The 14,062-nt window shown below is 38.2% G+C and overlaps 1 protein-coding gene across 1 annotated transcript; it reads left to right on the top strand.

Moving 5' to 3' along the window:
- Window positions 1-256: 256 nt before the first annotated feature.
- On the top strand, window positions 257-13,824 carry LOC139742208 (uncharacterized; the record flags this gene model as incomplete). Its single annotated transcript, XM_071652783.1, has 4 exons — window positions 257-329; window positions 6,231-7,305; window positions 8,881-8,957; window positions 13,702-13,824. Coding segments are annotated over exons 1-4 (1,341 nt in total), but the record flags the coding sequence as incomplete, so codon positions are not given.
- Window positions 13,825-14,062: the final 238 nt, after the last annotated feature.

A 14,062-nucleotide genomic window follows, 5' to 3' on the forward strand; every position in this document is an offset into this window, starting at 1 on the left:
GGGGATTTATTCGGAATGCCATCAATTTCCTCTTAACATTTATGAGAGCATCTTCGGGTTCTCACATTTTAGTTATAGTGCATTGTCTTTGAGGAAAAAAAGAAGAAATGTTTTGATATTGACATTTTCTGGCGCCAAAGCACTAAATCATGTATCTTGACGACAAGGAACTTCTGAAACAGACTGAAAATGGGTCGCAGTGGTGGAATGTTGGACTTTTGACACTCATTTTCTGATTTACGAGTCATCTGGAAAATAGAATCATGAATACAGCTTCCCAGGACGACGGGACGGTTTTCTCCAGAGCGACGACTCTTCACGATATAAAAGTAAGGAACGTAATACGTTCTTTTTCAGTAGCATACACTGCTCATTATTTCATAAAAAGTTGTATCACCCTTCAATCATCAATCATATTGCATCTATTCTATTCTTTCGGGATTATGTCGTATCATATCCACTGCAATATTTCTATCAAAACATTTCCCCTCTCTTTGTTTGCACGCACTTATATATAATGTATATAATTATACTTGAAGCAATTCAACTTTGACTGGAGGAACAATCAGATATACATATCGCAACATTACTATATGGTTTCGCAGGGCATCTAATTAGAACTCCTCTTTTTCCATCTAAAAAATGTGATCATCCTTAACTCTCCGCACGATAACTATGTAAATTAATTCGAAGCTACTCCCTTCATTTAATGCATAAATCTTTACATACATTTATGTGGAACACTTGTATAGCATCATGCCACATTAATTTTTCATAATAAGGATTATGTATTGAGATCATTAGATCACAACTACGCAGTAAATAAATAATCATATCTTTGCGATATATGATATCAATACCATTATAGTCATTATTATCATATAAATCTAACCTTAATACCACTGTTGAAACACTAGCGAATTACGAATATCATAAGTATGAGTCAAATTGCGACTATTAAATCATGAAAACATTTCAATCATAATGTGTTATGTCGTTTCTGTTAAGAAGACGTTACTCTCTTCCTTATTTTGTCCACTTGACCCAAGATTGGATATAATGTCCGTAGCAGGCAGTGACAGGAAGAGTGGAGGGCACAAGCCTAATTAGCGGAAAACTATAGGAACTAATGACTTCACAATGCAGACGGCTGACGCTTCTGGGCCCCATTTCATTGAAAAAAAAGAAGAAGAATTGACATGATTGCAACTCTTGCTGGAATGTCAGTTGTCATGGTAATGACAAGAATCCAGCGCCCTAATTGGCATGTTGATATGGGAAGTTGACGTTCCAGCAAGAGTTGCTATCCTAGCATCCTTTATGAAATGGGACCTGCTGTCTTCTTGAGATATGAAAATGTTCCATTATCGATCTGTAAAGTACTGTGACGACATCAAGATAAAGCTGAAGTTATGATAGCATGGTCTTGGTCTGGAAACGTTTTTAAGAAAATAGAGAACTCGAAGAGAATTTTGTAAGAGTGCCTTCATTCTTCCTTGTCAATTAATGCGCAGATTACTATCAACGCAATCAATTTCTGCTAATATGAAGTGTTTTGCATGCAAGTAGGCCTTATATTTTAGGTGGTACTATATCGTATATGATTTTTTTCTGCTGATACCACATTATCTTATCATGTGCTACATGGGGAAATGGGTTGTTTAAGATGAAGTCCTAACCTATCTCCGAAAATACAACACACTCGCTTTCACACTTTTTCCTTTCGATAATTCCACAATGTATAGACTATGCATGACACACATACATGTTTACTATGTGCATAAAATGTAACTTAACTTGCAACTTGTAAACATTACGTTCTATCAGCGAAGAAGCAAGACAATACGTAAACATTGATAACATATAGAAGCAAAACATAGGCATTTGTTTACTCACGGAACATTGTAATAATATGCAATGTAAAACACGTTTTAAAAGTGCAAAACTGAAAAAAGTAGTGTCATTCTTGGAGGAAGATGATAGAAGTGTCAGTGATGATAATTACGATAATTGTTATTATTATGAAACCGATTGAAGAGAGTGATTAGCGTTTCTTTGATTAACACAATTGTGAAAGTTGAATTATAAGGATGCCTCTTTGATTATCATGACTAGCATAGTATCATAATGACCACAAACACCGAAGCCAAATTATATTCCAGATGTAGCATGATTACACAAAGCATTGTCAAACGTAAAGCATGCATACATGCAGGACAAAACTAGAGAAAAGGATGCTAGCAACTTACGCCCTGTGCGCGCAATCACCTCTCCATAGGTGCACCTGTTCAGGAAATGGTGGCATCTCCGTGCCGGGGGAGTGCCATTAGGCCGATGGCAGTATATCATGTGACACGCCATAATGGGTGAGGCCCTTTACTAAGGATATACCCATCTCCCCCTTGTCGTGAGTTGATATTCGTTCAAATGGGATGGTAGCTGCATGCTTCTTAGATCTTACAGGATGCATCACACCTCCTTTCAACAATTATCCCCACCCATGAGTGGTACACCGGCCAGTGGCGTCATTTAATGTTTTCTTGTGAGAATATAATTATTATTATGGGTAATCCCATTCAGAACCATACAGGCCTACAAAAATAGGCGGCATATATTTATACGTTATAGAAAAACAAAACTAGAATAAAAATATATAAGAGTCTTACTTAGGCATTAAATCATGTCAAAGTAGTTGCATCAAACACAAATAATAATCCAGATTTTAGACATTCCACAGTAGATTATGTGTTATGCACTATAGGCTGCGTGATGGAAAAGGTGATGAAGTCAAAACGTATTGACTGATATCATTTGAAACGTTTCTCAGAGTTTTTATTGTGTGGGAACTTAAACGAACTGACGTAATTTAATTCTTAACCTTAAGAAGGAAACACACTAACGAACACCACGTTTTTAACGTGATAATTACTATTCCATTCTATTCAATTCAAATGAAATGTTATATCCAATAGCACTTTTTCCCCACTAAACACAGTTAAAATTATTAAACTCAAAAGTGAATGAAGTGCCAGCTTTGGTCGATTAACAACTGAAACGAATTATTTGCCATGGTAATTATTCGAACGTTAAGAATAACTTCATCTGTGCTCAGTGGCAACTATAAAGCCTGCCTGAGGTTCCTTAAGGGTGCCCCATGTATAGCAATTCTGACCATGATGGAAAAATATTGAACAAAATAGCATGATAAGAATCGATCCTTCTGCTTTGGCATTGGGTCAGACAAAGCAAAGGATTTTGAAGGATTCTATTACTCTGCTTATTCCTTTATGAAGCTGCTGACGTTTGCAACTAAAACAGGTGTTTTTGTGACTTGCGTCCCCGTGTATCATGCCATGTATCTTTTAGACGTGGATGTGAGTTGTGACAAATTTAGCCACAAATGTAAAGGACGAACGGTAATTATTTTTCATCGTTCGCGTTGGATTTGTAATAATAGGCTGTCTCTACACTTTGCAATCCACCTGTCGGCGAGGGATTGTATACGGCTTATACCATCTGCATCCATCTATAATAAGATTCAGTCAAGTGTAGCCCTTGTAAGGGTATAGCGCGTTCTCCCCCGCCATTGTATGCCAATCCAAGCGTTATCAATGCTTGTATGTGCATTTCGTTGAAATATCTGTTTCGCGGTTGTTCATGTGGAATGTTTTATAAGACCTTGTCATTACAGAAGGGACATAACAGCATAATGTAATATTACAGTTCATACAGTAATAGAGTTTTACCCCCAAGCTCAGACATATATGTCCCCTAAGGAACCTTTGATAATTCTATAGTGTAAAGCTGTCCTTGATAAAAGCTATTGCTAGTATACGCCAATTTTCCCTGTATACGGCACATTTTTCTCAAGTTCATTTCCGGTGAGATGAAGCTAAAATTAACGATAGCAATAACATTGAGTATACTGCACCCTAGACAAACTACTACAATCCCTATCTACTGTGTTATTTACACAAATATAAAATGTCACTTTCTTCCTATGACTTCATCACGTATAAAAGACTTTGTGATGTTTCTGTTTTGTAACACAAACTTGAACCGTTTATGAATAACACCAGTACATTATTCTTGGCATCGTAGCCATTCTTTAGACTGAAGATACATGTACTGTTTAAGTCATTATCATTTTCTTTAACGGGCTCCAAACTAGGCTGCTCTTCACAACAAGATGTGTCATCACTATAGCACCATTTCACCAAAATACAGCACCGCAGTGGTTATCAATTACATTCAAACTTCTATGCAAAAACAATGGAATCTTTGTGAGCCAAACGTTTATTCGTGTTTCACAATTAGAATAATGAGTGATCATTTTTTAAGTAACTTGCATCAGTTTTGTAGGGAAATGCAACATATGGGTCTGACAATGATTAACGGTTACCCCGAAGGTTTGACTCTATTAACCTTGAGTAATCTTTTATCTATCACATTGCAAAACAATTTTGAGATTTATGGCAAATAATCTGCTCATAATAATGTCATCTATTCAATTTCTCAATTACAAATAGCTTTCAACGAAATTGCTCAGCGTCCTCCAGTAGATCCAACAATTCTCTTGTATGCAAATTCATATTCCCTAAGTGCAAAGTCAGTCCATAATCTAGGTGACTTTCACTTATGCTTATAGTAAAGAAGAAGAAGAAAAACAGAAATACACAAAGAAACAGGACCTTCATACAAGCCTACATGATATATCTTGTTTACAATTAAATCAACAAGAGTAGAATGCTTGCTCCGTATCAAATTATTGTTGAGTTGTAAAAACTTAGCAATGATGACTTTCAAAGAGAGGGGTTTGTACCTCAAAGCGAGAGTTGTGAGGTGATAGAGTCATTTCTTCATCCGATTTGTATATTTAGTTGGCTCAATGACATTAATATATCGAGCAATTTATATAAGTACAAGTACCATGCGATCGATTTGAAAATACTGGAGACACATCTCTAGAAGCACCAGAACTTGTGATGAGTATATGCCCCTCAACACGAATGATATTACATCTCATAATATGCAGTATCATGGTAAATAGAACAGAAAAACCGAGGTAAGGACAAAGAGAGAGACAGAGACAGAGACAGAGGCAACAACAGAAACAAATACAGGGACACTGACATTGACTGGGACATCAATTTTGACCTGAATAGCACTAGTGATAATAGGGACATGGAACCCAACAGTTCAGTTCAGTTTCAGTTTAGTTTTATTCACCATCAATTTACGAGTATACAATAAGAAAGATACACAAAGATACATAATTATATAAAAAGTAAACAAAAACAAAGCAGAAACAATTAAACTTGATGGTGGGAACCCCAGGAGAAGCAGTGCTTATAAATAGGAGCCCCAGTAATGTTTAAATATTAATATACATGTAAAACAAACAAGCAAAAGAATTAATATACATTTCAAGGTTGTACATCGTGGGAATGGGAAAGCGAGCCAGAACAAATGTGTAATACAGAAGGGATTTTCGAGGGTGTTTGGGAAATGGAGCCTTTTATCATAGAGAATGGAACCTTGAGACCTTTCTGAAAAGGCTTTTTACTTTAGAATTGTGTAACTATCCGGTTTTATGATGGATTTTGGTGAAGATTTCACCGAATCTGTTCCATTGCTTTTATCCTGATTCTAAGAGTCGCTCCGAGCCTCCTGTGACACTTCATGTTAAATTCAAATCGTAAATATAATTATATTAGCTACGTGCAAAACTTTACATTGAAGAAAATTGCATAAAAACGTAAATCATCATCTTAACGAAATAGAAAAAAAAATCGAAAATATGATTCGACCAAGGAGGATGACGATGATATGAAAAGATAAATGAATGACACAAGAATGCAATGGCTTCAAAAATATATATGCCTCACGTGAATGTACGATGGTATTATTGAAACCGTAACCACTTTCAAAAATGGGCGTTCATCTCAAAATTCACACCGTCAGAAATGAGATAATGAGGGACATTAGTGATCAACGTCACGAGCTAATGGACAATCAAGCATATGAAGTATTATCACGATGATATAGCGTCCATTAACCAATCTTGACGTCACATCAGTGTTGGGACTGCGAAAATAAATTGGAAAGATTAGTCATTGTGGGCGATTTTAATTCCCAATATGACATGGCGTATCATGCGTCGCATAAGTGTCCTTAATCTGCGTTCTAATTGCTCCCTGTGTATGTTTTGTCGTTTTTTCCTCACCTAGGAAACGCTTCGGGCAAAGCCCTCAATTCTTCGCGTGGAGTTCGAGCACTGCGCGTGCGTCAACGAGGATGCAATCAGGGATTTGGTCGCCATTCTCAACCCGCGGTTAATGAGTCTTCGCGTGACGAGTATCCCGGAGTTTACAAACAATGCGGTGGCAATCCTCTCCGAACGGTGCCGTGATTTGCAGCACGTTCGTTTCGAATCGTGTCCGAGACTCGACCGCACGGCCTTGGTTCTTCTAGGTACCAACTGCAAGAACTTGAAATCGGTGACCTTCGCCAGGGGAGATGGTGTCGAGTGGAAGTTGGTAGACAATGCCGTGGACGCCTTGACCGAGCACTGCAAAGCTGCTCTTGAGGTGGCAAGTTTCATCAGTTTCGCGCGAATAACGGACAACGGACTTCGGTCCCTGAGCAAACAGTATTGCGCGAGTTTAAACACGGTCAATTTCAGCGAATGTGAGGCCATTAGCGATGATGGCCTTTATGCGCTCGCCGCTAATTGTACAAAACTAAAACACTTAGCCTTAAACAGGACTAGTATTTCCGACAAAGGTTTGGCGTATCTGGCGGAAAAACGGCGAGATTTGCTTGGCTTGGAGGTAGGACATTGCATTCGCGTTACAGATGCAGGAATCCGCAGTCTGGCTCGCTTCTGCCTCTCTCTGGAATCAATTAACGTGGAACATTGCCTGCAAATTACTGATGAGGCGCTAACAGCTCTCGCCCACGGCTGCTTCCAGCTCCAAACTCTAAACTTCAGTCGCACGGGTCTGACTTGCGTGCCCAGTTCCATCATCAGCCTCGGTAAGCTCAGGAAAATCGAAGTCCACATGTGCAAGGAGTTGAGTTCGCCGCCGCAGGAGATCATCGAACGCGAGGTCGATGGATTGGTGGATTACTTCTGTGAGAGGAATCTCGGCTATCGTCTGCGGATGATGGTGTTCGGGCCAGGCAGCGGCGGGAAGAGCAGCCTTGTGAAATCTATGTGCTCGGGCGTGGCTCAGAGGGTGGACACACCCACCGATGGGATGGAGATGACAATCTGGTGGCCGTTCCGGGGAACCAGCAATGGTAAACTACTAAGCATTCAAGTTTGTGCTGGCGTTAATCAAGTTTGTATTTTTTTTTTTTGCCATATCAATTTTTGATGTTGCTGCTTTGATTATCATCAGTGTTATCATTATTACCATCATCACATAAACATTGCTGTTACCAATGCTTCAACATTTTCTTACTTGTTTTTCGGTCAATCTTTTCTTTGATATGGTTATCATTGGCAGCAACAGTATTTAATTTCAGAGACGCCACATCCTTTGCACTATCGTCACACTCCCTTTGGTCTACCGTAGACATAGATGTACTAAAGCCCCAAGTCAGCACATAACCGCTTGGTATATGATTGATCAATATACTGATTCGTTTGTCGTATCAGTGAGCTGGTTATAAAACCCAACTCATCGTCATTTTCCGTAGTCATTACTGGTTCATGTTAACATTACTGTAACCATTGTCATTCAATCTCTTATGATGATTCATTTCAACTTGCTACTGTTGTGCTTATGTTATTTCATCCTTTTACACATCCACTTCTAAACATACGCGAAGAACTACAGTGAACAAAGTTAGTTTTACTACATTGTCTCGTGTAATGATGGGCACACCACCGTTCTATTCTTTTATTTCGTCAGCCTACAAGCTGTAAACGCCGCACTCACCATTAAACACATATACACGGCACACTTGTATACACATTTATGACAGCAACACACAGTATACACCCACAATTGCAATATCTCGATCCATGTGTATAGAGAGTTAATTGACTTTAATACAACACGGTAAACGAGGTCACGCACGCCTTTGAGTATTTGAGAAATGATGACATCATTGGTACAATTTACTTCACCATTCGAGGAGAGGAGGAGGGTGAGGTGGGACAATGTTTACCTACAATCGATTCTGAGCGATGTCTTTTAATTAAGCACAGGAAAGGAGAGAGAGTGTCCGCTGTCCTTAGATCGCCGCCGGCAACGGGCATTATGAGGGTCGCCGCCGTGAATCGATCTATTCTGAAATGCACCATTTCTTAAACGATGACTTCAAAGTCCTCTTTTCAGGTGTCACAGCCAAATACCATTGACTTATGATATTTCAACAAAACTTGTATGATTATGAGGCAAAGCGTATAAAGACACTCAATAGCACTTAAAAGTTTTGATACAATGATGTCATTTTGGAAATGAATGCAATGAATATTTGTTTGTCTCAACACAAATTACAGTCATATAGATGAAATCATAACCTACATAGATGTATTCATGCACATACATATCTATCTTTGAACATCTATCTATATATCTTAATATCTTTATCAATTAATTAATTCATCTATTTATTCAATTATTCATTGGTTAATTCATTGGCATTGATTGCTTTGTTCATAGCACAATGTAGCCCTTTTAACATAGTACATATTGAGTGCTTGTGTGTAAAGCGTGTTTGTGTATGATTGAAATGTGTGTGCAACAATTCTGTGGTAAATCCGCATATAGAGGCTTATCGGGCAAGATTTGCGAAGCATATTGTTTCATGTTTTTGCTGCTTTCTGGCACAAGTGATATATCTTTCTCTCATTTTCTTCCTAAGACACCTTGCTGGATCGTAAGCTGACGGCTGGGGAAAGAAGTCTAGCGGTGGAAGTGTGGGACCTCTCTGGGAGACCGGTAAATATCAACCAAACTGTGTTAATTTCAACATTTTTAAACGCCTATGTGTTCATGCATACACATAACACACACTCAGACACACACACACACACACACACACACGCACACATATACATGCATTTCTACTTATGATCATATTTGTAAGTGTGTATTTACAGCACTTCCACGATCAGTGTACGACTATTTTTCAAGTTATTTATACACAGTCAAAAGAGCATGGTTATTAACCGATCATTGTACATCATAACACGTAATTGGTACACATTTGTTTCCCCTTCGACTGCTTTAACAATACTAGCTATTTGGTTGCGATTGAACGGGATTATTAAACGAGATAAAACATCTTTATTTGGAACTGATTTCATTTCTCCAAAGATTGAAGTAACCGTTCGTCGACATTAACACGAAGCTCACCTCCCCACCCACCCACCCCCGTGAATAAACAACCTCATTCAAAATGAACTTTGTCTGTCAAACAATTTTTCTGCGATGATCATTTCTTCTCAGGTTTGCTTCCTTGAAAGATCTAGAGAGGTTCAATTACAGACGACATGGTTAAAAAGATATTTGTAATAACGTTAATGTTGGCGTAAAACAAAGCAAGATGTAGATTCTCGAATGTCTTCGAAATTGTCATTTCCTTTGACCTCATCATCGAAAATTATGGTAATTATATACCGTTATTAGAACAAACGGGAATAACATTGACGTCTGAAACAGTTTGAAACCCTCATTGCCAGAGATGGTCTTTTTATTTTCACTCCCATCTTGTGGCCATGATAAAAAAAAAGGCCCTCGAAGTCATCACCGGAGCAGGTAGTTTCTCAGTTTGTTGAAGGAGAGTAATCATTCGGATTAAAAACTGAGAAGCTTTAGACATCCCTTGTCACAAGGCAAGACAAGATAAGATCGTAAAAGGACCTTCTTTTTCCTTCTCCCTCCTGAAGAGAGGGCAAAGATTTAATCAGTGTTCGGGCGGCAGCAGCAGAATGAGAAATTGTAGAAGACGAGAGAAATACTAGTACACAAGTACAACAATCAGTGAGAAAATAAAATAAATCAGTATGCCTGGAAGTGGTTTCCTTCATAAGATGTACATTCAGCTTGGGGGTGATTTTACTAATACAGCAGAGAGAACAATGCTGTGAAAACAGACAAAGACGTGGCTAGAAAATGAAACCCTGTTTTATGTGACTCCAAAGAAAGTATCTTTTATTAAAGTTTGTATAATTCATTGGTGTCTAATCAAGCAGTCATCGTATAATGTAACAAAGAAACTTTGAGACTAAAGATTAGATATAAAGGTCACCTGTGGTAGAAGAGATTGATATACATTTTAAGAGTCTGCAAAAGATTGAAAAGATTTCTTTGTTTTTCCGGTTTTCATTTCATGATTAATAACATCTTGTTGGAGCGGTCTTGACAAGAAATTTTACCTCGTTACATGAGTAAAGAAAATACGATATATATTTTTTTCTCCGACACGTCAGCAAAAAAGGTTCAATACTATAATGGCTTTTAAGGCATCAACAAGCTTAAAAAATTCTTTCTTGCATCCCCAACTTACTTGTTGAGTGGGAAAATGTTACTATTTCTTTTCAGAGAACTCCGTCTTGGGAAATGTATCTCTCCTTGAAAGAGAGAATTGCTGTAGGGTGATTCAAGATATCAATTTTGTATGCAAAAAAGAAGAAGAAGGAAAATGGTCTTTCTCTATACGCATATAAAAGTGTTCAATAATATAAGGAGCTCATTTAGTACAAAAATTGATGTGCGGGGAAGAGTTGATCATGTTGATTCAAAAGTGACTTCGCTGAACAGTCTGTTTCGGCCCAAGAATCATCAGCAACTATGTAATACATCAATGTACCTACTTGAATAAAGGCTTGCATGCATATATTTATTGTATCAATATGTAAATAAAATAATGAATGGGCATAAGGCATAATGTAACACAATGGCAATGATCGGTCTCTGTGTTGTAAGCAACCACCTAAACTATGGAAACAACAACAGCAGCATGTTCAGGGTGGTTGTGTCCTAATTATGACGAACTCCGGAAAGTGGCTCATTCGAATTTTGTATATAGTCGATACCATGTGTAGTATGCTTTAACTGTCATCAGGGCTGTTCTGGCTCCATTCCAAATTGATTCGTGTTTTTCTTCTGCCGTTACCTAGCTCGCCGATTACAGGGTGTTAAGCAAATGACCTTTCTTTCCTTGAAAGCTTACGTTAAAAGACAGTGATGTACTCTTTCCCCCACCGTGTCGATGTGGGTTTTACCGTGACTACACGTCATTCCAAATAGACAACTGATGTAATCAGTTTCCTCTCGTTTAACAATGTTTACATGAGGAGAGCGAAAGTGGACACTATTCTGGATGTAGAGATCAGATAAATGTTAAATTTCTTCAGTATAGGGAGTAAACTAAATTGCCTGCTAAGGAAAAATAAAACCGAAGAAACATTATTGCAGTCTCTCAGAAAATAGCTACTGTAAAACCGGCAGACATATTCGTTTTGATTGCAGCAATCCTACGACAAACAATAAAGTAACCGGCTTGAAAAAAAAGAAGAATTCCTCTTTTTTTTGGAGAATACACCCCGGATTGTTTCCTATCTAACATCAGGGCAGCGGTATCCAATATCAATTAAGTTTTTTTTTCAGTATTATAGATATGAATACATGCTTGTTCGTTGTTCCGAAGGTAAAAGATAATTTGAATATGGACCTCTTCCTATATGCTGAGGAAAGAGTAATTTCTAGATAGCAAACCATTCATACAGTTAGATAAGGGAGTTAAGTTGCCACTAAACCCACAGTGTTCGAGACAACTTAAAGCCCTTCTCATTCTCAACAAACGATATTATGCATCATGACTGTACATTATGCATAACATAGAAATATTTACCGACCTGTAGTACTTCAGGTGGATATTAGCGTATACATTCTGTGTATGATTTATTGCGTCATTCGCCTTTGTTACATCCTTGTACACGCCCACTAACAACACAACAACACCCAGGACCAGACCAATTAAACTCCGAGTGGCATCCGTAACGTAGCAACTATCCATTAAGTCAGTGTCGTCTGTTTACTATTTGGAATATGCTTAACCGCAACCACTATCTTACTGATAAACCAAGAATGAACTGTATACGTTGGACTTGCTCATTCACAACTGATCATAGCAAAACCCCTCAATCAAGTCTTTAATTAACGTCAAGTGATATGTAATAACTTTTCTTTTTATTATTCGCACAAGGGTATGATTAAATGGTGTTGGAATCTCTCAAAAATAAAGAAAAATGGACAGATATTACCATAGACAGTTATTCCTTTTAATCTGCTGACACGTGGTAGAATCTTGGCGTCCCGGAGTTCCTTTGCGGGAAAATTTAAGGATACACGTCTTCTTATACGCTTCGGCGATAAATCCGTCCTACGGTAAAGTGTTTGCCAACATTTTGGATAGACCGACCGTTAAGCACATTCAACACGCCATTGATACCCCCTGAACAAATAGTGACATATCTTGTACTCAGTTGCCATGCTTCTTATCCGTTCCGATGGGATGAAATCAGAGATGAAGCGATTTTTTTTTTCTTCTGGCATACAAAATGCCCCTGTGAATAAGTCACTTCGTATAAACCGAAGGATGCTACACCTCCCATTTATAATATCTGGGAAATAATTTGAAGGTCTATTTAAGCGTATGAAGGGAAATAATATTGATTATTGAAGATGAAAATGCAACAAGATACAGAAACACTGGATATTTAGTTTGAAAACAATATGATTCTCATTTTGATGTCTATGCGATGGTATTGTCTAGTATCAAAAATAAAAGAGTGAAAAGGATGGTAAAGGGCGGGAGAGAAATAGACTATCTTCTATCGATTTTATTCGAATGATGTCATTATTAAAGACATCGCCGTTTTACAAATATATGTGTGTACCATTGTTGCGAACTTTTTCAGGTTTGACACATCTTGTCTTAACATGAAGAGAATGTTGTCACGTGGAATTCGCTTATTTTCATGTTTACAGGAAATTGCAAGGAATGTGAATGGAACATCATTTCAAAGTCTTCGCTTATAACTGTTTTTTTATGTCCGTTTTCTCATCATCCGTCTCTGTATATTTAGATTCTGTCAACTCGCTTTGTAAAGGAATGGCTGCAAAATATTAGAAAATGATACGAACCTGAGTGTGGAATAACATTGTTATGAGATAGCAAGAAGCCGGAACACAGAGCAGTATACTTGTTTGTAATATTCGTGTGTAATGTGTATAAATGACTAAGGTTACCATGGTTACCTGACCTTCTGGAAGATGAAGTAGCATCATTAGAAGAGGGTGTGGCACCTTCATCGATAATACATCTTTCAAACAATTCTGTTCTTGTGAAATAGGCGTGTGTCTAAAATGCATTGATAGAAATCGACAAACATTTTCCGTCCTTGACGCTGTTCTAATACTGTGTTCTATTACTCTTTAAGGTATCACTGTTTGCTCATTATTGTACAGTAAGTTCTAAAGCAATGCCGTTCATCACAGCCAACGTCACACAGAGAAACCTTGGATTCAACTATCTTTTTTCCTCTATATGGTGTTTGTTTTGTGTGTGTTTGTGTGTGAGTGTCTCTCTCTCTCTCTCTCTCTCTCTCTCTTTTTCTATCTATCTATCTATCTCCGTCTATCACTCTTTCTGCAACTCTGTCTTTCTACCAAATAGGTTTGTCAAAGATGCCTTCACATGTTCATCACCCCGGCAACCCTTCCACTTCTCGTCTTCAACCTGGCTGACTCGGAGAGTTGTGACGCTGTCGTGCAGTACGCAGACTTCATTCATAGCAGGGTGAGTTCGATTTTCCCTTCCTTCTCTTCTTTTCCTTTTTTTCTCCTTGCTCGTGATTCGATGTCGATCGTTGAATCGTAGTCATCACGCGCCAATTAATTTTGAGCGGGCAACTGAGGCGCGGTAAACAAAGTGCGGACGAAGAGGCAATCTTACCGTCAAACGTTTCCGTGGGAAGTTCATTCAGCCCTCCTCCTCGCTTTGGACAGGAATACACCTGCCACATCAGTGTGGTGAC

This window comes from Diadema antillarum, unplaced genomic scaffold (genome assembly GCF_040938485.1).
Source record: "Diadema antillarum isolate AM-2024a unplaced genomic scaffold, OU_Dant_1.0 seq00000985_RagTag, whole genome shotgun sequence".
Lineage (NCBI taxonomy): Eukaryota > Metazoa > Echinodermata > Echinoidea > Diadematoida > Diadematidae > Diadema > Diadema antillarum.